A 26,719-nucleotide genomic window follows, 5' to 3' on the forward strand; every position below is an offset into this window, starting at 1 on the left:
AAATTAAATATTGTTAATTTAAATTTGTATATAATTATAACAAACTTGTAGATTTTACTTGGCTCTTCAAATTTAGAATTTGAAAAGTATTATTGACTTAAATTAAATAAGGCCATGACAATAGCACACCAGTGGCAGAGTGGATAAAACCATTGAACACTGGTAGTTGATCGTGTGTTTGCACCTTGCCAACAGGATGACCACATGGAGTTTTCTGGATTTTCTTCACATTTGTGACACCTAAATAAGGACCAGTTTCCCATAGAAAGTCCTCCCAGGAGGAATTCCCTCTCAGCAGATTGACCTTCCGTCACATTGCCATATACAAAAGCAAATAAGCAGGCCAATGACAATACGATTAGTAATTTCTGGTCATTTTAAATATATAATTTATATTCTATACAAGCACGATTCCTGCAGAACACTAACAATTTTTACAATGAATCACATCATCAATATGCTTCTTGATCCTAATATATTTTTTAAGAAAATTCATATTTATAATAATTTCAGACAAATCTGCATGTAACAATATGTATGTAAACTTTTCATTAATGAATGATGTCTAAATAACAACTGATTTACACACGTTTAAAACTATTCATCAAAAAATCTAATTTTATAATTAAATAAGATAACAAAATTATTTTAACATTCAACCTTGTAAACATGTATGTGTTTCCCAATGTTTACATTATTGCTGTGTCAAGGACACCACATGTGCTGACCATTTTACACTATTTATATCACCAGGCAGTTTAGATAGGTTTGTAATTAAGTGCTATAACTTTCATTTGTGCCATAGCATATTATTCATTATTTTATTTGAAAAGGAGTTATCATCTTGCTGTATTTTTATGAGAGCACATTTCTATAATCACAGTGAAATTCTGGATCTTCTAGGTTGAAATTATCTTGTCTTAAATGTTCGAATAGGATTTTGACACATGTAATCTAGTTTAGCTGGTGATCAGGAGCATTATCTAAAATTAACAAAATTATATATTCAAGATTTATGTAGCAAAATGAATTTCTCACTTTTTATGTTGCCAGTTTAAATTTACCATATCTTATGGCATTTAAGATGCACGGACATATAAGACACGCTCATATTTCAGCACGGAGTATTTAGTGTATTTAAATCACTCCATATAATAAGATAACTGTGGCAAGTATGACAAATAGTATAAGTGTTGTTATAAGTATACATGTATAAGTGTTGAGAAAAGGTTACTTCTTAACTTTGAAGAGTTGGATATGTATGACAAAATAATTGATTGAAATTGCCTCATATTATCTAATTAATATTTACAATAATTCCATTTTAAATAATTAAAATTAGTAGTAATAAAATTTATTTAGTTATTGTTATATCATTACAATGTTGAGTTGCAATTTTTAATCATATTTTAACTTTGAAATGTGAGATCATGTGAATATTGTACACCTTAGAGGTTTGAGTGATATATTATTAATTTCAATTTATAATAAGGATCAATTCTATACCAAATTTATCATTCTATAAAGTAGGTAAAAATTTTGAATGGAGTTCATGCGACTTCTGGTCCAGACCAAAAGTTCATATATAGTTAACCATGGCCTCCAGCCCCTTAGATGCATAAAATCAAGACCAGATATAGAAAGCTAACTTTGTTTTTGAAATTAATAAAGAACAGACGAGCAGACAGATGAAAGTGAGAATGTACAAGTCTGCAATTTGAAAATTGAAGTCCAGTAATATGTTTAATTACACAGAGTTCAGACAAGCTAAGTTTCTGTGGAACAGCAGCCATACAGTTACCATACAATGCATTGTTTTTCTGCAAACATTCTGCAGACGGAAGATAGAAGAGTTTGTTTTGAGTTGGTCATTTGCCATTGATGCTCTTACCATGCAGTGGTAGTGTTATTGGGATTTCATTTCTTAAAGAATATATGCATTTCTTTTTCAGAATTGAAGTCAGTATGAACATCCCAAATACTTGGCCTTTTCACTATCAACCCTGGTGAAATCCATGTCCAGGTAATCATAAATCATTTGCATGTCATTGCAATTTCTGACCACTTTATCTTTCTCAAAGGCTTTATACCAGCAGTCACCAAATAAGTCAATATAACATTATTGGTGGGGTTGATGGAGAAATTGAAACTAAAACTCACAAATATAACTATACATATTATTATGTTTTTGAATATTAATTTAATAGTATAGCATTTAGCAGATTTAGAGAATATTGATATCCCAGAATGGATTATGGTATTATATATTGTTAATCTTAATAAGTATCATGAAGCTCACCATCATCTCACTGATTGTCAGTTACAAAGATTATTAACATATATATTGTACAATAAATGTATGTATATATATCATAGTAGGATGGAGAATTCACTGATCTCAGCATTATAAATGCTTTTTTATTTCAAGTACTTTTGATGAAATTTATAATCATCATCATCAGGTGAATAAATGTTTTAAAAGAACATAGAATATACAGTAGAGTGTCGATTATCTGAATCAATTGGGGACTGGGGTTGTTCAGAAAATTGATTTTTTGGATAACCAATTATGTACAAAAAAATACATTATTAATATAGTATATTAGTATATCCCAATAATTGTATATTCATATATCCCATGTTTAAATTTTTCTCCGTTGTGTGTCGCTTCACATTGAATTTTCGTCGATGTTAAGCCTAACAAAAATTTTTATAATAATAATTGTGGCTATTATATCATTAAAAATTATTTCTTTATTTTTTACAAACAGAATAACTATATTGAAAAAATATAAAAACAAAAAATTATACTTTAAAAGTTAATCTAGTATCTAAAATGTTTGATTCAGCATGACACAGTCCAATTGGAGTTAACTAACACTCTACTGTACTGAGAAGAAGAACAGAACACACATTTTCTTCTTAGTATATTCTGTACATTCTTTTAAAACATTTATTCTCCCGACAATGACGATTATAAATTTCATCGAAAGTACTTGTGATAAAAAAAGCATTTATAACGCCGAAATCAGTGAATTCTCCATCCTACTGTACAATATTTGGTCTGAGTATTAATCTACAGTATACCTATATCAGCATCCTATTCATAAAAATGTAAAATTAAAAAAATGTATTATAATACGTAAGAGGTTTTTTTGCTTGTAACAAACTTTTTGGTGGGGGTCGATGTGAGGTTTAGAAAAGTTGTAGGGGGTCAACAATCAAAAAAGTTTGGTGACTCCCTGCTTTATACAAATGTTCAGCCTTTGCCATCTACTGATTACACTGATCCTTTGTAATGTCCTTGCAAACATCTAAGAGTTGTAGCATGAATGCTAGCCTCCAGGCAAGCCTGTGCAAACATGAGGGTTTTTAGGGTCTTTAACACCCTCCATTTCAAAAGAATTAAAAATGTTAGAAAAATTTTTTTGTACTTATTTAGTTCCTCCTTAATCTATTGTATTGTGGTACTCTACCTATATTGTAAAAATTAATAAACTACATTATAAAGAAAAGTTTTTAAAAATCCTGCATGTAGGATTGCCCTATGAATGGTTACTCGATCAGTTTTCCAGTACTGAGATCTTTCTTCACTTCATCTAATGTGTGTCCAAAAAAAAAACCCACTAAGAACCAGCATACTGCTTGAGTTTAGCTTTACTCCACGTCAATTTTTCTGGCTTCACAGGTTGCATCACCAAATTCGTTTGGAATAAATCATGCACCAATTTTTTTTGTTACGATTTTTGGAAAGTATGCAAGATTATTCAAGTAAATACAGTATTAGACAAAAATTTCATTAGCCGTTTACAAACTCAAACAAGCCACCTACAACAAACCAAAACTATGACAATGTTATTTTATTCTTAATGCTTCTAACAGGTGTTTGGAAAAAATATCTTAGGCTGTAGCTAACAACCAATTTACTTTTTCATGGGCTATAATTTGAAAGTAGTTGGAATACTGCAGAATATCCTAGAATCATTTTCTGCATCTGATTTACTACTACTTTCAAAATGGCAATGAAAGATGATGCTTTGTGTGTTAGGCCCAAAAAATGAAAATGCTCACTAAGTGGAAAAAACATCCATAATGCATTGTGGTCTCTCTAAATCATCCACAACACGATATTTGCATTGTGGCACTTGTAAAAACAGCCACAACATGTTGTGACTAACTCAAAAAGACCACAAAGCTAAATTCCCGTCATAGCTTTCATGATATTTGACCACTACGCATTGCGGTGATTAAGAAAAGCCATAATGCATTCTGAACATTAGCTGATGCAACCACGAACAACTCAGAGTGATTTGTAACTTTAAAATACGGGTTCTAGCCTCTAAACATTTTTATTTACAATTTTTAATGCTGAACAACATTAGTTCTACAAGTTTTCCTAAAAATTTTATTTTCGTACTTAAAAAAATTTCAAAGAAATAAAATGTATGGAGAAAAATATACATTTGGTTTTTTTTTTATTTTGCTTAAAAGTGCTAAAGGTCAAACTACATGTACTAGTAGGTGCTTGATGCACTCTACACGATGACATAAAAATCAGCTGCTAAAGTTAAAAACCATTGCGGTTTTATTATGGTTAAAAGCCACCGCAAATTCTGGATGTTAACTAATAATGTAATGATAAGAAAATAAAACTTTCTTTTTCATTATGACTTATTTATCTTCAATCATCTTATATAAGTAGTTAATAAAATTATTCACCACATACAGAAATTTAACTTGGTTACTTTTGAACAAGATTTAATCATTCACAAAAATCTATTGCAGTACTCAAGATGTCAACATTTTCAAACAACTAATTTACTAAACTAATTACTTTGTCAGGAACTTTTATTAATAAATCATTCTTTTTTATGAGAATCAAGAATATTGCAGTTATTTATTTTTATAAGAACTATTACCGTGACATTTCAAATTGCATTTTATGTTCTTTGAGCAAAATTTGCATTTTTTATCAATACAGTATCTTTTGCATAAAATCGTACTTACTAAACCTTTATTGTCCGGTACTTCTTAACTATTCATAAAAACAAACAAGTACCGGACAATAAAGGTTTAGTAAGTACGATTTTGTGCAAAATACCGATATTCGGTTTAGAAGATTTTGGACAGTATCTTTTACAGGTGACACATTATAAACCATAGCTTACTTCCAGATGTTAACATGGATGCTGAATGAAGTGTTAATGAAGTTGAGGGTACGTCCTGAATGTTAATAAAGTTACTCTCAGAAATTGTAAATTTATTACAAGCATAAAGTTGATCAAGAAGACCTTCCTTGTTTTCTAACCGATAGATGATGGATTAATGTTCATAACAGCAGCTAAAACATTTCTGGAAACTGCACTTCCCCTATTAAAATCAGGCATTCTAAAACATTCGAACCAATTTCAACTGCAGGAAATTTTGAGTTGGATAGTGAAATCATTTTATGTGCCGGTTTCTCTACGCCAAATTTGGCACATTCTATCTCAGCATTGATGCTGTTCTTTCTTAAACAGAGCTTGCAAGTAACATTTGCACCAAATCCCTCATTCTTGTTGTTTTCTCCATAGATAACATGAATATATTCATGACACTGAACACTTGTGAGCTCAAGGGCTTCATTTTCACAAAGAACACATTTTTCTTATATTTAAATTTTCAGCTTTTTCTAAAATAATATCTTTGTTTGTCAATTTTTTTGTGATTTCCTTATCATCTTTCTTCTCTAATACTTCTATGACTTCTTCAACATTTTCATTTTGTGCTTTCTTAACTTCTTTTAACTGTTTATCATCATCTATATCGTTCTAGTTTTTTTGATCATCATTTTTGGAAGTAGAAAGTAGTAGTTCTTGTAATTCTTCTTCAGTTTCTATGGAAGTGTATATATCACTAGTAATAGATAAATCTGCAAGTCCGATTTTTTTGTGGCAATCGAAACATAGCTTCACACAGACTTGTCTTAATTGCCAAATACAGATCATGGTTCTTTTTACTATGAATAAATCACAGTCCTTCTGACCACTTCTGTGAATTATTGCCAGTCATCCAAGCTACTAACATGTCATGGATGTCTTGATTTGACCTGTCAACCAAACCTTGACTTTGAGAATGTCGAGGTTTTCCATGAACAAGTTTCATCCTGGGCTACATTGCTGCTAAATTGTTAATTATTTTGTTAGCAAATTCACAACCATTGTTGCTTTGCAATATACATGGGGCACTGAACAAACAAAATACAGTGGTACCTCGGTATACGTCTGCTTTAAAATACGTCCAATTCGAAATACATCCTGTTTGGACGAAACAAATTTTGCTTGGTATACGACTTAATTCAATTATACGCGCCATCTATGAACAAGTAGCAGTATCGGTGTACTAGGCCAGACTAGACGTTTGCAGTGCAATGGTTTATGACTTTGTTAAATTTATTCTGATTTTAATTTGTATGTAAAATTTTATTATTTTTATTAATCATGAATTGCAAAAAGGCAACTGAAAAAGCAACAGACAACAAAAAAAAAAAAAATTACTAGAATCACAATGGAACTGATAGAAGAGATTGTTGAGAAATATATGCGTGTTCAAGACTTTAACTGTTGCATACCGTATTCCGAGAACGACGATATCGACAATCGTGAAAAATAAAGACATTATAAAATCTGATAACGTAGCAAAAAGGGTTAAATCAATTTCTAAACAGAGATCAAAGACATTAGATTATGTTGAGAAATTGCTTTTGCTTTGTATAATTGAAAAAAATGTGCTGGAGACAGCGTATCAGAACCAATTATTTGCGAGAAAGCTAAAAAGATACATGCTGATCTCATGAAAAATCAAGCAGGAACTAGTAAAGAAAGCGAGGTGTTTAAAGCCAGCCACTTTTTTTTTTTACATGAGAACGGATTAATCATTTTTACATTATTTCTTATGGGAAAGGTTGGTTTGGTATACGTCCAATTAGGTATAAGTCCAAACATCAGAAACAGATTAAGGTCGTATACCGAGGTTCCACTGTATATCCAAAAGTTGATAAGCTACTTTGGCAGTTTTCATTTTCAGAAAACAAAGAATTGTAAATTTAGTCAAGTGATCTTGATAATTCATGATAAATTGATAATCTTTGATTGCTTCAGACTGCATGTCAATTAAATCAAGTTGACATCAGAAATTCATGCTGTCAGACGAAATAGATCTCACCACTAAACCACATTTTGGTATCTTTTTCTCAGTGGACATTGTTCACAACCTTAGGTATAAGTTTATAATTTGACATGTAATATTACGGCATTTCTTTTTCAGTTCAGCTTCCATAACTGCAACAAAAATAATAAATAAAATAATTCCACAAGTTGATTCAACATTTTTAGGATTCCGTAGCCAAATGACAAAAACGGAATCCTTATAGTTTCGTCATGTCCATCCGTATGCCACACACTTATAACTCAGTCATCATTCCATCGATTCTGATAAAATTTCACATGCAGGTGTCTTATACAAGGGCCATTCAATAAATAATGCACATAATTTTATTTCTTGGCTGCCTTTCATTGGAATTGAGCAAAACTTTGCATAATGTATTTTTAACATATGTTGTATAATGGCACGAAGTTTCCGTTATTTCCATTAAATGGTGGTAGTGTAGTTTAGTTTTAAAATAGCAGATACACATGAGACACATTCAAAGCAGAGAGCTGTGACTGAATTTCATTTTGTAGAGCACAAGACCATCTCAAACATTCACAGATAGTTACATGTCCATGGGGATGAAGCAGTGAATAGGAGTACTGTCAGTTATTGGGTTAGTAGAGTGTCAATGACAGAACAAGGTAAAGCAAGACTGTCAGATCTTCCATGCTTGGGACGGCCACACACTGATGTGACTCCGGAGACAGTTCAACACACCAATAGGCTTATTCGAGACAACAGGTGAGTAACAACCAAACAACTTGTTGCTCAACTAGGCATCTCTATAGGTAGTGCCAACACAATTATCCATTGCTTAGGTTATTCAAAGGTTTGTGCCAAGTGGGTCCCTAAGTGCCTAACTAAAAACAATAAGGAGCAAAGAAGGACCATTTGTGCAGAGTTGCTTGAACATCATGAAACTGATGAAGATTTCTTATCCAGGACTGTCACAGGAGATGAGACCTGGATTCATCATTTTGAACCTGAGACCAAACAACAATTCATGGAGTGGCTTCACAAAAATTCCCCTAGGAAGAAAAAGTTCAAATCATGACCCTCAGTGGGCAAGATTATGGCCACAGTGTTCTGGGATTCTGAAGGTATAATTCTGAGTGACACATTGCCACCTGGTGAAACAAACTACAAGGTTTACAACACTCTGAAGAAGTTGAAGAAACAATTTAGGCATGTTTGTCCCCATAAAGATGTTAACCAAATTCTCCTTCAACACGATAACAGGAGGCCACACACTAGCCTGCACATGCATCAAGAGATCACAAATCTTGGATGGACTACCCTTCTTCATCCACCCTACAGTCCAGATCTTGCACTTTCTGACTTCAATTTCTTTAGGCCCCTGAAGGATGCTATCCAAGGGAAGGTATGACAATGATGAGCAAATCATAGAAGATGTGAGGAAGTGGCTGAGAGACCAGCTGAGTGGTACCAAACTGGCATACAGGCTCTGGCAGCCAGATGGTATAAGGCCTCTCATAGATTTAAATGGAGACTATGTGGAATAAAGGTAGATGTAGCCAATTAAATGGGGAATAATGTAGTATATTTGGATTTGTAAAAAAAATAAATCTTGAGTAAGAAAAAGACCTATGTGCATTACCTATTGAACATCCTGGTATAAACGGTCATATAATAACGAAGTGAAATCATGAACAAATAATAATTTAGGGGTAGCTCTCCATACATAAAACTGAGGGATGAAAATTTTTTTCATGCAGTTCATTGCCTGAGGTATCGTTGGATAGGTCATTAAAAATAAAAAGATGTCCTTAAGTGACTTTTTTATTCAGGTGAATATTTTGTGAGATACGAACTCCTAAATTCATGTTAACTTTCAAAATGTGTCCCCCTCATCTAACTTTCCACCATGTGATTAAAAAAAATCAGCAGAAAATCATGATAGTAGCACTTAAACACTTTCAACAAAAATTGTTTTGAACAAGATATGTTAAATAGTTTTTTTACATATCTGTAATTTTCAGTTACCAACAAACTTAATTTGGCGGTTTGTGAAATAAGCCTTGATTTGAAGGCCTGAAAATGATAGATGAAAATAGGTTATTTAACATGCTACAGAATCCTGAGTTAATTAATGCATGTCCGACACAAACTTGGCCGATTTTTTTAAAAATTTCATCCAACCTGATTTTTCAGTCAAACATCATCAATAGCACAAGCACTATCTGTGCCTTTTGCCAAAATGAAAAAAGGAGATCTATTTTATTTAACATAATAATAATATCAAATAATAAATTTTACTTGCAAACTATTCTTCCTATTCTTATATTAACCACGTAATAAAGCAAGAAACAAAAAGAAATGTGAAACAAGAAAAAACCTATGTCCCTCAAATTACAGTTTTGGCCTACTGTGCAGTGCTAACAAAAATCATATAAAAAAAAATCAAAAAGACAAAATGTCTCAATTCTTTTGATCAACCTACTTACCCCTTGTCCATTTGTGTCCTGTGCTATCACAAATGCTATCCACTTTCACTCAATTTTTCAGTGTCACCAATTTTTAAGACATGATACCATTTAAGATGACAATACTGCTCTGTTGATAGAGATTGGTTGCTTTTTTAAGCAGCTGAGCCTGTTTTGTTTGCTGAAGTAACATTTATCACTAATGAAAAAACTGATCAGTACTTGTCTTCATTAATTCACTTAATTTATCATAAAATATATAATTTTTACTAGCCATAATTAGTGCACAAATGTTCACATTCAAAAATGACAGTCAAGAATGAACACAACACAAACTTGGCGGCTGTTTTCAATGCGCCTGTTACAACTTGTCCATCGTATCATGGTTACATCAGCTAACATTCAGAATGCATTATGGTTTTTCTTAATCACCGCAACGCGTAGTGGTCAAATAGCACGAAAGCCATTTTTTGCTTTTTTTTTTTCTTTGTGGTCTTTTTGGGATAATAATTTCTTCGGTCCCTTGAATTTTTTTGCAAAAAGTAATGTAAATTATATTCTGTTAATGACAGGTTTTCACTATAGACAGTTTTGACTGTATATACACTAACACACACACCATGGCGGGGGAAACAATTCAACTTAACTCCAAGATATAGCAGTTTCAAAATTTGATTGATATAATAAATACAACAAAAATGATTTTATCTGATGAAATCATCACAAAGAAAGTGTAAAAAATAATTTACATTTAAGTAAAATTGAGCAAACATTACATAAAAACCTTTACTAAAGAAAACATTAATTTAAATAAATGTTTAATTATATTTTTTATAGTTTTTTTCAAGTTAATGTTTCAGTATGTACTTAAATAAGAATTTAAAATATTTTTAATACAGTGAGAGAAAAAATCATCAAATATAACTTTATAAATCAAAAATATTTGCTTATTTCATGTCAAATGCTTTGAAGAATATGACAGATAACTTCAAAAATAGTAAACTTTAAAATTAGGATTATAAATTCAATTTTTCATTTAAATTTATGAATTGTTCATAATTTTTAACTTTACAAAAATTTATTTACCTAGTACCAGGCCTCTTATTTCCATCTTCTGAACCTTCCATGACAAATTAATTAGGAGCATGCAGAATAAGCAGGCAGCTGACTATAAAATCTACCGATCAGTAACAGAGAGACAACTGATTGTAAATTGGACCAGTAGTTATTTTTCTGAAATATATTAAAAAAAGTAAACATTTAAAATCATTAAGTTGAAGTATAGCTTCTTAAATATACATATAACATTGAAAAAAATAATTTTTATTCACAAAACAAGCAGATAGTTGATTGTATTTACAATAAACTATTATTGAATAAGTGAAAATTTAAATAATAATATGAGTATCTTCATCTTTTGTTGAAGAGGTTAGTAATAGTGCTGTGCTGATAACCAATATATCAAACCAAAATCGATATACGTTTACAATATCAATGTCCGACATTTTGGTATACTGCCATTCACTATTTCGATATTTGATATTGATGTACCGAAATATCAATGTACCGAAGGAATCTTGATAGTAAGTCCAACAGTAATATCAAAATTTTACTTAGCACATTCCTAATCAACAATAGTTCAATTTTATTTTGACCTAATTAAATACAAAGTAAACCACTAAAATGTATTTCATTTGCATCTTGAATGTTTTCATTCTCTTATCCATTTTTTTTTTCTTTAACATACATTCACATAACCAAACTGCAATTTCTTTTGAACAGATTAAGTAAATCACACTTGTAATCCAATAGGAAAATTTAATGCAAGCAAATTAAACTAATTTATATACTAATTCAGATTCGGGAATAAGAATTTAAACATATAAAATGGAAAGTAATGATTAATTCTATATTTATTTAAATTCCTATTCTTAAATATAATTATGGCTACATAATTACACTGTCTAGGTATACAGATTAAGGTTGTAAGAGCCTAACAACAAGCTGTCTTCCTACTTACATTCAACACAGTCTTGTATACCAGATATATAGATAATTCTCATAATATGATACAGGAAACCTGATTTACCAAGCTTTTTGTGTAAAATCAACCATTATGGCCTAACATTTTGCAAAGCTAACATATAGCACTTTTTTTTTTACACATAGAGATCACTTTCCAAGACTGACAGATTTCCACTAAGATATACAGAAAATCTAGCTGCCTTCTCTTTATTATGAAAAAATTCCACAACCACCACCAGTTATGACCTTCCAAGCTTTTCTTAAATGAGCTTACACCTATTGTTCCTATAACATTGACAGAAATAATGAATTAGATTACATTAAGAAATAGGTGAGTGAGCATGAGTATTCAGGCAATATTGTGGCATGTTATGGCACACAAAACATCTGTAAACAACCTGAAGGTAATAAATTGAGACTAATAATCATCAATGTGTGTGTTGTAAAAGAAATCCATGGTTTACAAACTTCTTAGGAACGATAAACATCCAATCATCCTGCAGCATATACTGGGATATACTGTGTTCTAGTCATAGACTACAGGTTCAACACTGACTGAGGAGCCACCTCCTGTTTCCTTGGAACAAAAGATCAAACAACATGAGCTAACCATAAAAACAGGTAATCCAGTGACTAGAGCAGTCACTGGATTACCTGTTTTTATGATGTCACTGATCAGCTTATGGAAGTAAACTTCCAAAAGACCAAGATATTGAGATGTATACATAATCTCGTGACCTAAACTACATAGAGTAATTAGAAATTTACAAATTGGGTAAGACACTAATGTTATTTTGTGTACCTGGTGAATGTTTTATAAAATTCTGAACGAGCAAAATGGTGTATCCTCTTCTGTACTGTCTGTTTACTATACTTTAATATGTAATGTTATAGTAAATGTTATGTAAATCTTGGTTTTGTATACAATGAAGTAATTTTTCTATGTAAACAGCATTCATTTCAATTCTGACCAATCATACTATATGTTCCATTTTTTGAACAGTAGTTCCAAATTCATTTAAGTACATATTGTTCATAGAACTACCTGATGATTGTCAATACATACAACCAAAAATATTAGCCATATTAAACTTAAGTAATCTGTTGGAACTTAAAGGTTTTGTTTCCTCTTTTGTGATTTTTCTTCCAGTAACTAGTTTCAATTTTCAAATATAATTTTATATTTTTAATAATTTTTCTTCTTTGATTCACTTACAATAAAAAATCTCGGTTACTTCCAATGCTATGATTCAGATTAAAGTTAACTAAAATACACTGCAAAATATTATCACATACTGTACTACAATTTATCAAATAAAAAAAAACAATATTTTTTTTTCTCATCACTACATTTCTGGAAAAAACCAACTATACTAAACAGTAACAGAAAAAACTAAAATGTCATGATTATTTATTTCATCTACAACAGGAAGTACTGATTGACAGTAGATTTCCTTCCGCCTATGTATAACAAGCCCCTCAGCAAAAAATTGATAAAATACTAAAATACAAAAAACAAAACACATTCATTGCCATAAAAATTAGGGCACCAAGGAAGGAGTTCTCGTATTGCTACAAAACTTGGCATGCAGATAAGTCACAAGCAGATATGGAAATGGATAGTATTATGGCTCATCGCGTAATACCAACAGAGTATTACGCGATGTTAAACTGTATCCCCCTTCGCCTATAAAAAATACACAAAGGCATCCTGTCTATTGTTTGCCTGTTGCAGAGGAATGCTGTATCACTAGAGATGCCTTTATGTCACAACTGAAGACCATATGAACAACTAACAGAGTTTGAGAAGGCTTCCCCTCTCAAACTCTGTTATCATCCGGTTGAGAGAAGCCAGATGGCCATCTCGCTGAATAGCCCATCATCTAGGCCATTCTGACAACATTGCAGATGTGTTGAGACCAGTGGACGAGACAGAGCTTGTGCACAAGGCACCCAGGCTCAGGATGCCCTTGGCAGACCACTAGCCTGAGAAAACTTCTGATAATCCAACAAGCACGCACACAGCCAACTGTATTGTTGTTGCCCACCATCTAGACACAGGTGGTGCCATCATTACAAGCTCCTGTCTGTCCTTACAACTTCAAGGTGCCTGAATGAGGAACATTTGGTATCACAGCAGCCATTACATGTGCTGCCATTGACACTACCCACCATTGACTCCATTTGAGTGGTGTCAATCCCTACGGGAGTGAACCATAATGGAAAATAAGCTGGGTCATCTACAGCAATGAATCCGTATTCAGTTTGGGCACTGACGATGGCCATGTTTGTATCTGGAAGCCCCATGGTGAATGTCTCAATCCTGCCTACACTTTGGAGCAGCACACAGCCCCCACAGCTGGAGTGTCATCACATACAACAAGAAGTCACCTCTAATAGTGATCCAAGGAACCATGACAGGCCAGCAGTATGTTAGTGACATCCTGCAGCCACATGTGTTGATTCTGATGACAGTGTTCCCAAGATCCATTTTCCAACAAGATAATGCTCAACCAAACACAGAAAGGGTGTCACAGGACTGCCTCTGCCACATTGCCACACTTTCCCAACTTGCCTGGTCCCGATTTGTCATCGATTGAACTTGTCTGGGACGGCCTAGGAATTTGGCTGTCTAACTCTAGAGGACTGCTTACAGCAACTGTGGACAGATACCATAGGACACCATACAGCACCTGTATGCCTCCATGCCTGCCCTTATCACCCTTATCCATGCCTTATCATCATGTATTCGCGCTAGTGGTGGCCCAACAGGATACTAGAATCTCCTTTCATTTGTATTTTTTCGTGCAATAAATGATCCTTTTGCTTTCGTTTTGTGATCTCTTATTTATACTGTAATCACTGTTACACTTACATATGTACAATTTCATTCAATTCCAACTACTACTTCTTGGTGCACTAATTTTTATGGCAACAAATATACATTAAGAAGCTAAAAGTTCTAAATACAAAAAATGTTTAAAATACATAGATGCTCTTAACAGACTATTATAACAAAATATGAATTTGAACATAGTTACCATAGAGATGCACATTCCACCAAATAAAAGACATTCATTAGTTGGTAAAGAACAGACACAGGATATTTATATTATTACACTTTTGCTAAATTTTAAATTATATCCAAATACACTTTAATATTTTTTTGAACTTCAAATATGAACATTTGATACTCTCATGGGATTTGATGAAAATGGTTTTCATTGTGATATAGCCTAAGCTAAGTTTTATTTATAACATATTATAAAAGTTAAAAAAAAAAAAACTTTTTTTATGCTTTAAATAGTTACATGCTCAGTGGTAAAATCTGTTCTGATCACAGAAAAAATTAACCTCCACTTAAATATTTTTTATTCATTTTATAATGAAATCAATAGTAATTTAGATCAATAAAATTAGAAATGTCTTTTTATAGACACAAAATTATGTTAAATATTCAAAATTTGTTTAACCTTTATATTAAAGTTTGAAGATAAAATAAAAATATATTAAATATGAACATAAGAAAAATTGATTTGCATAAAAAAAATCTAAAATTTTACTAACCAATAGAGATCAATATTACCATTAATTAATAATGATGATGATTGATAATTCTCATTCATTTTAAATAGTGACCACATGATTAAAATCTATTCTTGAATCATACAATATTCATCACATTTTAAAAATCTCCGAATTAAAAAAAACCTCTTCACTACTGATTCTACTTTTATAAATATTAAAATTACAATATAAAACATTCATGAACTACTTTTTTATATTTAGAGTCAGTACAATTTCAATGGCATGCTTCGGTACAATTTTTTATCACTAAGCAAATCTTAGTTTCGGGTAAAATGGATGTTCTTTAATATAATCATTTTACAAATACAGTATTTACAAGTCAACAATAACGGGAATGTAAAATACGTGTGTTCTGAAAGTGAAATATGTTTTGTAGTAACAATGATAAAATTTAACATATGGAATGAATTCTATTTAGCTCAAGTCACCTACTTAATAATAAAATTATTAATAGGAGACATTAGTATTTGAAATATAAATAATTTAATTCACTTAACATTTTTTTAGTTTAAATTTTTAAAGCATAATATATTTTAATCTAGTCTGTTGAAATATATAATCAAGCTGAATGAAAAGACGTATGCAAAAATTATGAGTTTAAATTCCAATCTGGATGACGGACTTTTTCCATCCATATCAAAATTTAAATCTTAAGTATCGCCACAAAAATCTACATTAAAATCAACAAGAAAAAATTCGTAAAGAAGGATCGTATTTGAAGTTGGACTTTTTCTTTTTTTTTGTTTTTGAAATGTATGTTTCATATTTTGTTCTATTTTAGAATGTATCAATCTGATGGCGACCATTAAAAACTGCCAAAAATGTTTGTTTATTTATTAAATAAATATTCCTTCCTGGATTTGTAGTGTTTTTCATTGATTTAAATCTTAATTATGAATTAATTTTTAATTTAAGAAACTGCAACATTTCTAAGTCACATTTACAAGTTTACTAATTAATTAGTAAACATTCAATAATTTTCAGTACAATTATTTTTTTGTTTTAACTATGCAGACATATCTTATAATTTAATAACATTAAGAATTTTTTCTAATCTTCAGAATGCAGTATTACCAAAACATTAACAGAATTTCACTTTTTACATCCATGTCAAAATTTTTCTTTAACTTATCATTTTATAATTTTTTCATTCATTTTGGCAATTACATTTTTCTAAAGGTTTTAATACTTTATAAATTGAAACTTTCTAAATCTGCATAAACAACAAACGTACCAGGGAGACTGTTACTGATGTGCTTCTCAGAAAAAACAGAGCGTTATGAACGTTTTCGAACTTGGAAAGAACTTCCAAGTTCGAAAATGCTCGTAACGCTCTGTTTTTTCCGAGAAGCACACCAATAACAGGCTCTCCGATACATTTGTTATTTACTTTACTCCAGTGTAGTATCACTCTTGTTTAATCTGCACAAACATTTTCAGAAATCCAATTTTATTAATATCAGCATATCTGAATGTAACATTTAAATTCAGTGGCACTTATGATTTATTATTTATAGCAGAACTCCAATTATCTGAATACTGATCATTCAAACTGGGCAGTCTTTTTTCCTTCCACACAAAAAGTTCTCAACAAGTGTCCCAGACTGTGGTCACTCCTATATCACCACACCTGTAAACAAAGGTAACTAAATAAAGAAGTCCACACTTAAAAGTCTCTAATAGAAATTAGAGATGCACAACACACAAAAAAAGCAAGGAATATAAGAGGATACACCTTGCTGGCAAGTGAGACATTTGCAGAATGATAACAAGAAGATCATGATGAAAAGAGATGTTTGAAAATCATAGAAGGAAAGAGTATTCTCAAGAACCTTCACTGAAATGTTGTGTACTGCTTTTGTGTTTTGTTTACAGATATTGTGGCAGTTATTTTTGGAAGTGCTCTTATGATATCATCTAAAAGGAAGCTTAAAATGCTGACAGCAGAATCAAAACTAAAGATCATCAAACCATTTAGACAAAGTAGAAAGTGGAGTTTCTTTTAGCTAAAAGTTTCAAGTATAATGTAAGAAAGGTGAAGATATCAGCCATAAAAGCCAGCCAACATGCCATCTTAGAATTTACTACAAAATTTGACTCTGATGATGATCAAATAAAAGAAAAAATGATGAGAGATGCAAATGGAACAACAATTGACCATGCAGTTCATTTGTAATTCCTTCAAAGAAGCAATGAAACCCCAATACTGGGCTCTTTGTTTGAAAATATATTACACACATATAATCACTTAAGAGTTCCTGACTTCAAAGTTAGCAACAGTGGCCCAAACTTCATCATGACAAAGAATAAGAAAATGCCACATTGAAGGAAAGTAGTCATCTGAAATAACACAACTGCCAACAAATTCAACAGGAATTCACAACTTCTGGTTTTAAAATTAGCAAAGAGCAAATCACTACATTAGTAGTTTGTGAAAAAGCCATTGTTACTCAAGTATTGTCATTGTTATTGATTGAAGTCTAAAAAACTTCATTGTTTTAAAAATACTGCCTGCATATTTACTGTTTATACAAGACAAAAAAATGCATGAATGAACTTCAATCTTTGTTTGTGAATGATATACTAAATACTATGCTGAGCATTAAAAGGCATCACAAAAACTAAGAAAAATAAGCAAAATTTTTATGTTACTTGATAATGTATAGTACTGTTTCATCCATCAGCTGTGTGTTAAAAAGTCAGTTGACAATGAATTTGAGGTGATATAGTTTCCACTAAACATAACAGTATTAGTTCAACCAATAAATCAATAAGAAAGTGAAGAGAATGTATAGGAAACAAATTCTACATTTTTACGCTTGGAAGAAAATGTTATTGTTTTTTCTGAAGCATGTCTGCTGAAGCTTGAGTCATTGACAACATACAATCTGAAAAAGGATCAGAATATGCTCTGTTCAGATCTGTAGATACAGAAGAAACAACTCAGAATGAAATCAGTGAATTTATAAACTTTTTCCTATTAAACTCTGAATGCTCACATCCAAAAGATCAATAGTGATGATGATGAATATAAATGACTGATGCAGATATTAATGATCAAGTCTCAATTGACAATGAAACTGTAGCAAGTGAGAGTGAAATTAGTAAACATGTAAAAACAAAACTGGCAATAAAAGCAAGAACAACATAAAGCAGGTCCAATGCATGTAATACATTTGCCATGTTAGAAACAATGACATGGTATGATAAGCAATCAGTGGTTTCTACTCAACTGCTTTTCTTCAAAGAGAAGAAATCTAGCAGAATTAGCAAACAGGGATCTAGCAGAAAAGAAATGAAGTTCTATCTTTGTGTCAAGTGAAATAAGCAATTGTTTCTTCCAATAAAGAATTGTTCTACAACCTTTGTTTGCAATTTTTATTTTATTAGCTTGACAATGCATTTGCGTAAACTTTTTTCCCATCATTTACAGTTTGGAGTTTGGTTATCTAAATTTTTGTTTATCCAAACCACCTCTAGCCCCAATTAGTTCCATAATCAGAATTTTATTGTATTTATATAAAAAGATGTTTGACATGTTAAAAAATTTTAATTATGTTCAAATTTAAAATTTTTTTTAAAAGGAAATTTGTGTACTATTTCAGACATACTCATAAGAAACGTTTCCATTGTTTCAGAACCACTTTTTTAAAGGTAAACTTGAAATTTTAATGGATGTATGCATATACAAGTGTTTTTAGAATCATCATAGAATAGGAATGGTTTACAAATGATTTTCTTGCTATTGTACTTCAGGAAAAAAATTTACTTTTTGTAAATTGTTTAAGGATAAAAACTTTCTTTTAAATGAATAAATCCTTTTAATAGTGGCAGCTGGTGAAGTAACCCAAAATGCATAGTGCAGAAAGAAATACAAAAACAAAAAAAAAAAGTGTTGTTAAATTAGGCTTTATATAATACAGATCTAGAATCTAGTGTTCTACAGGACTATTAATTTTTATTTATTAAATGTACATTATAAATATACTTAAAGTATTATTTCTATTTTTAAGTACTCAAAATTTTATTTTAATAAGTTAACCCGCAATTGAAGAGTAATTCTGAAATTCAATGTTTTAATATTTCTTTTTTCAGGTATTGTTATAATCCTTTTATAAGTTACTGATGACATGACATATACAATAAGTTAATTTGAAGTAAAGGTTCCAATTGGATTCTGCTATAAATCTGTATAGTTTTAAACTGATCATTACTTAAAACTAACATTACTGAAATTGCTAGCGTATGGCTTTCTTATTATACATTATAAATTGTAATGTTGAGCATTGCTTTATTAAATCCACAAGTAATATTAAAAATAATTGTACATATTTCAAACTCAGTACTATCTCAACAAACTTAATTGATTAAATCAATTAAGCTGGAACAAAGGTGATTGAGACAGTACTGTATTTAGATCCTGCGAGTTTGAAATATAAAGTGAGAATTACATAATCAAATAGCTATCGACAGGCCATTTGGGATGTAATACAGCTATGGATTATCTGGGTTGTTTGAATATATTCATTTATATGCAGAATTAATTGTTTATTATACAAAATTGGATTTGTTGTCATGTTATATTCATGTCCAATTCTTTCTATTCTATTGAGTATTATTATTACATATTATCTACTTATATATACATAATACAATATGAAAATGTTAAACATTTCAAATATTTTTGGAATTTTCTCACATATATAAAAATTGTATTCGTGACTAATATCTTTGTAAAATATAGGTTAATCAATTATAAAATTTGTTTATTACAAAAATTTATGAAATCTAAAATTCTGTTTTCATTACAGGAATCCCCATCCAATAAAGCCTATTTTTACATTCCAAGGGTTTTCTATGTAAAAATGTTTTAATAAAATATGGAATTGTGTAAATTCTGTTATCGTAAAGTTCTCCATTTATCCTATAGTTCATTGTCTGTTGTTTAAATAGCAACCATTCTAGCTCCTTGATGTATTTCTCTTTAAATTTGATCCTGAAACATTCTAGATCTTTATCAACTGACATTGAACTAAATTTGAAAGATTTCCATTCTAATTTTATAAATTAAACTTAAAATATTTATTTTGAATGAACGTCTTAACTTCTAAACTGATGCATTAAAGCTGCTTCTTTTTTTATTACACGGATGAATTTCACGTTATCAAAACATCAAGAAGCACACTAAAAAAAAATGAAAGATTTGTTTAGATAATAAGACATTCAGATTTTCTAATTCTATGATTATTCAATGATCAGTTAACACAAAAAACGAATCAGATAATCCTTCTTTCGTCAGACGTGCACAAAAAAACTACATATGTTCTAGTTATCAGATAACTAGATGCAATTCCTGGTATTCTACTAAAACAAAAAAATCTTTCAATTTAATATCAGATTAATTAGATTGAAGCTGTTTAAAATATCATGTTTCTGTTTATTAGATTGCAATGTAATTTGTTTTAATGTAATACAGACTGACTTGAAAATAATATATATATATATATTTGAGTAAATATAATAATCTCTTTCAATCCTGGTTTTTCAATATATAAAAAAATACTAGACTTTGCTGACTTCATAAATTTATTTTTTATGTTAGTAATAATATATTTAACAATATTATGTGTTGGATAGTGTTATCAATAACATCTATTAAAATCTACTCTCATTTCATGGTAATAAATAAACTAAAAATTAAAATTTCTGTCTATCTAAGTCATTTTAATGTTAATTCAAATACTTTTTTATAAAATAAATATATACAAAATCCAAGTTACCATTCACTAATAAGACAATTTACTCATATTATCAAGATTGAATAAAAACAAAATATTAATGTTTAATTTTTTAATTTGCAAGCATCATGTGTTATAAACTTAATCAATGAAGGCACTCTTTTTGTTTTAATTCTTTGTTTTCTAAGAAGCTTTGTAAAAATTATACTGCTCCTCGTCCTCTTTCATGGGGGAGAAAACAACTTCAAATGGAATCCTTGAGAAAAGTATATATTTTAGGTTTCTGTGAAAAAAGAAACTTTTATTTAAAGCATTTTGTATAACATGTACCTATTAAAAGTCACACAGTTAAAGCTTTGAATTGATTCAAACCATTGATCAATGTAATAATTACACTATTTTATCTATAAAAATGATGTAATAATTACACTATTTTATCTGTGTTTATTTTATTAAATGTTCAACTTGTTTACACTTCTATAAGATATATATTCCATAAGAAATTCATTATTATTATATATTTGTCACGATTTAAAATTATAGAAATAATTAAATAATCATTTATAAATATTTATAAATAAATATTTATTTTGTTCTAATCATTTATTTATTCTATTTCTAAATATTAATTTTTTGGTTTTGTTTTGTATTTATTTATTCTCTTTACAACACTAAATCTGCATATTTCAATAGTCACTGTAGCGGAGAGTTTGCATATTCTCAGTCTCATAGTCCATCAAATGAGCCCTCTTCAACCTATCTAACTGTCACCAAATTTTAAAGGTATACCCATATCCATGATGAAATGTGATAAAGCAGCAGCTTGCTAAAACCACATTTCTCTTCCCAAATTAAGTCGTACATCTTTCATAGTCATTTGAACAATTGCAGGGGGAAGAACTGAACAATTTGACTCAATTCAAATCTTTGGCTGTCATGTACTATTAAAAAAAAAAAAGCTTTAAATGAAACTTTCATACTTTTTCTATAGATTCCAAAATTACATAGTTCTGATGCCCTTGTCTCCAAATAATATATCACAGGAAAAAAAACCTGTTGTTTGATATGCTCTGGTAGGCTACTTTTTTGGTTTGGAAATGCTCAAAAATTTTTCCGACGTAAATTAATTGCTTCATTGCTTTAATCCAGTTTATCTTGTAAAAGATTTCATTGGAACATTGTGCTTTCAGATATCAGAGGAAACTATGTACAAACATTCAAGATATGTCAAGATAATTTAACCAAATGTTCACTGTATAATTTTAAACTTTATGTTAAAGATAAATTTTAGCTTGTAAATATAATAAATTTACTGTGATAGACATTGGCATTGACTGATTTAGGAATCAAGAATTATTACAGTAATGTGTTCTGTGCATTCTCATCTGTATCAAGTCAACAATGATATTCTAAATTGGAAAATTTAGAATATCATTGTTGACCTGATACAGATCTTGTTTTTAAAATCAAAAATGTTTGTTAATTCTTATATTAAAGTTGGTTAGTAGATGTTAGAGGTTTTGTTGATTGTACAGTATATTATTATATAAATTGTTAACTAATGTAAAAATTGTATGGAAAGTTAATTTAACCAAATGTTTTATTTTTATATAGTTTAAATTTTGTGAATTTTTATTACATAAAAAAAACTATGCATGATAATATTACTATATATATTATATGTTAATATATGTAAGTATTATGTATAATTATATATAGCAAAACCCAAACCATTATAAAGGAGACAAAATATTAAATTTAGAAATTTTTTTAGGAAATTAATTTTAGGAAATCCTGTTTCTAAGTATCAGGAAGGATAGAGCATTGTTTCTCAACCAGTCACAGAACATTTCAAGAGAGCAACAGACCAAAAATCAACTTTGGGGAGCCAGAGCAAACTCTATGGGGGACCATAATCAAAATTAAATATTAAAATTATATGTAAATGATCAAACTTAAATAAGTAAATTAATAGAAAAATGTATGTAAATTAATAAAAGTGTGTTTAAATAAAATACAAAAGTAAATTTGATAAGTAAATTTTGAACCTAAAATGTTTGCTATCAGACAATATACGCACATTTGTTTCTTGTAAACAAAGATATGAGAACGTTGAATCTTATGTGTGTACCCAAAGCATGTCATTTTCATCTTTTTTTTTTCAAACAATGTTTACTGTTTAAATATGAATGTAGATATATAGAGTGCATTACTGTAAAATTTCAATTTAGCACCACCATTTGTTCATTCCAGAAACTGGCATAAAATCTAATGTGAGCTAAACTTGAGTATTTTAAAAAGTAGCAAATGTATATAGTAACACTGTATGTACAGTACTATATATATTTTGAATTTGAAGGTTGAAAGTTATATGATTTAATGTTAACAATGTCATCTGCAATGCAAAATTTATGAAAATCAGCTGCTATTACAGAGGGGGAAAAAAATATTAAGCTCAAAAGGGGCTAAAGATATAAAAAAAAAAACTGAGAAACATTTGGTATAGAGCATTGAATTTCAGAATATTAAATTAAAAGTTTCTAAATTCCATTAAAAATATTTTAGCTGATTGATAATGGCTTCATTTTCTTGTTTGTTTAGATCTGTTATTTCAAATATGTATATTTATAATTATGATGAATCATTATCGAAGCAACCTTTTGGCTAACAAAAGATTATTTTTTTTATTATGCTATATTAGATAGATGACAAATTATTCTTTACATCTCTATTGTAATGTTACTGCTAACAAAACTATTTGTATTCTATCAAAAGACAAAATTTTTAGACATTTTATCATTAAAAACATTAGGTTTAGCTTAGTTTAGCTTTGTATTTAAAATTAATTCAAATTGCAACGAATATATTTATGAAAATTCCATACATTTAAAATTATGCAATAATCACTTGGTTAAATTATCCTGATGCATCTTATATATATTATACACATTGTTTAGCAAGCTAGTAAATATCCTGTAAAAAACTTCTTCAATTTATAACATTTTAATAAACATAACTTAATGTAATAACTAATAAAAATTTACTAGGAAGTGATTAAATTTAGTTAGTAGCTGTTTTATTCACGATAAAACTCATAAGAATCACTATAAACCAAATTATAGCACATTTAAATTTACTGTTAATTCCATTCAATGGTAAAATTTCTTATATTAGATACATAATATAAGTCATTCTCTAGCATTTATTTATTATACAACTGTTTCCTTAAAATAATTGTTGAAGCTATTTTTTGAACTATTACTAATACAACAAAAGGATTCAGTATAAATCTGTCAAAACTTATTGCATTTACCTTTGTAATCTCTATGTAAATACCCATAGCCTTAACATTGAAAAAATAAATAACTTTAAAATATAATCTATACAAATAAATAACTGCTTGGCACTCATCTCCGATTGTTTCATTTCCGTAAAAGGTGATTTTAGTAATATTTCAAAAAATATCTTATTTCTTATACTACTATTATTTTAATTAAAGATATTATCTTTTAATATTTTATTTACAAAATACACATAATTCTCCTTTGACTTTTTGTAATTAATTATATTGTAACAAAATGTATGATCATAATGTATGAAATTTAAACCATCCATAAACCCGATTTTTAAGTATGCTAACGATCTACTATATAAAATTCATTATTATTATTATTATATATTTGTCACGATTTAAAATTATAGAAATAATTAAAAAAATCATTTATAATTTAGTCACGAATAAATGACTTCTTATAGTACACATAAGCTGCCAATAAAGAAACACAAAATCAAGAAATTAATCTTTATTAGGAATCAATAAATCTATTCCGCCAGTATTATTAATAAGTATATTTTTAACCAAACAGTAAAATCAGAATATTTAAGAGTCAAATAGATTTCACGTTTAGGTACGTACGTTGTATATTTATGTAACAGAACAGAACAAAGACTTTATATTAAATTTTAAATATCTCATCTCTAACACAAAAGTTTCTTAATTGTCCATAAGAAAGATTACGGTACTCGGAATCGACATCAATAATTATAAATAATTAAAAACTTAATATAAATAACTAGACCAGCCTTCGATCATTAAATAACTTTTCGAGAATGCAACTTTTGACAAATTATCTCTGATGTAACATACAAATTTGCTAAACATCGAATAGATCGAGCAACTATTGAAAAAAACTTCATATTGTCAGCATACAGAATGTATCAACAAATAAAGTTTTAAGTAATTAAAACAAATTGATTGTTAACCAGATCGATGTTTTCTTTATTAGTATATGTCTAAAATGTTAAAAACAAGTCACATTAATATATTTAATTTACAGTTAAGTAAACAGAATAATCAGAATTTGGTCTATTACAATCTTTCGTCGTCATACGGCAAGCTTAATTACCCACAAAATTCGAACCGTTAAATACTACTCTCCAAGTTTTGGCTACATACATAACAAAGATAAAAGGTACAGATTTTATCGCCTTTACTCTTATTATAACACGTTTACATTCGGACGGTCCGGCGGCGTACCCACACAACGCACCGCGAAACAACGGAGGCAAGAAGCACACAAATACCGCCAAACCTATGGCACCAAAACGACGGGAGTAGGTACGGAAATCTAGCAGAGACGGTAAACAAATGCGCGACACCGTTTAAGTATTATTATTATTATTATTATTATTAGCGTCGACCAAATACCGAACGCGTCACTATAGTATTCGCATTTACCGGATATTTATCTATTCTCTCATTCGCATTCAGGTAATATTTTCCGTGGAATTTCATTTCGTCTTTAGATCCGTAAAAAGGGAAAAAATTTTGGGTTTTGCGCCCAAACAAAAGAAATTAATCCCGACATCATCCGCACAATAACAATCGAAACACCGCAATTTGACAGCGTCACAATAGAAAAAATAAATAAGGAATTGAAAAAAAAACAATAATAAAAAGTGTAGATTTTACAGTTTATAAATGAAAAAAGGAATTAACAGATGTAAAAAAATATAAAAAAAAAAAAAAAAGGGAAGGACGAGGGAGTTGGACGTTGAACAAACACACAGGAAACTGTGGTTCTACTTCTATACTCTTCCTCAAATTGTATCCGTCTTCTAGGGACGACTAAAACATTAGCATTTTAATTAAGTTTGTACACGGGCATAAGATAAGCGCCTGTCATTTAATAGAGGCAAGCAAAAATACCAGACGAAACCATCAAAAATCCTTTTTGACAAGTCGATTTTCCTCAATTGCATTTAGATTAGGCCTAATAAAGAAAGAGAAGATTTTCGTCGGAATGGATAGAAAAATGCATAGGAAACCGCATAATTCGCTGGAAATTCAATTGATCACGGGGAGGAGACGACGGATTGTTGGTAGAAAGAAAAAAAAACACCTACCTTTACCGGAGATCCTTACGATCTGTGTTCTTCCATCGCAACTTACGACGATAGACAATTACCCAGAGCGCGACTACACTTCCGTAACTGATAAAACAATTTAATTCTCGCCTACTCCGAAGAGACTCGATTTGTCACCAGTAGAACCTAAACGACGACAATCCCCCTGGTGTTGCCATCCGTCTGCGTAGTTTCTTCGTCTGTTTCTTCCTCCTCCTTCTTTTCCGCCGATAGAATTTGTTAAGCGTAATTTTTTTTCCACCAAATCTATTTTTAGTGCCCTTTCGTTTATTCCAAAACGACAATGTTCATTTATTTATACGTAAA

At 30.0% G+C, this 26,719-nt stretch overlaps 1 protein-coding gene across 2 annotated transcripts in view; it reads right to left on the reverse strand.

The window, feature by feature from the left end:
- The window catches only part of LOC111634511 (beta-arrestin-1-like), a 74,220-nt gene extending 47,501 nt beyond the window's left edge, over positions 1–26,719 (reverse strand). The window contains exons 1-2 of one of the 2 annotated variants that reach the window (XM_023379306.1): positions 26,393–26,719; positions 10,722–10,868 (exon numbers count right to left, since the gene is read on the reverse strand). In XM_023379306.1, coding sequence (XP_023235074.1) covers positions 10,722–10,762 — 41 coding nt within the window. In that variant the 5' untranslated portion in view covers positions 10,763–10,868; positions 26,393–26,719. The remainder of the gene's footprint in view (positions 1–10,721; positions 10,869–26,392) is intronic. The other variant, XM_023379307.1, reaches the window with a different exon arrangement.

This window comes from Centruroides sculpturatus, unplaced genomic scaffold (genome assembly GCF_000671375.1).
Source record: "Centruroides sculpturatus isolate CEXI.00-Female unplaced genomic scaffold, Cexi_2.0 scaffold919, whole genome shotgun sequence".
NCBI lineage: Eukaryota > Metazoa > Arthropoda > Arachnida > Scorpiones > Buthidae > Centruroides > Centruroides sculpturatus.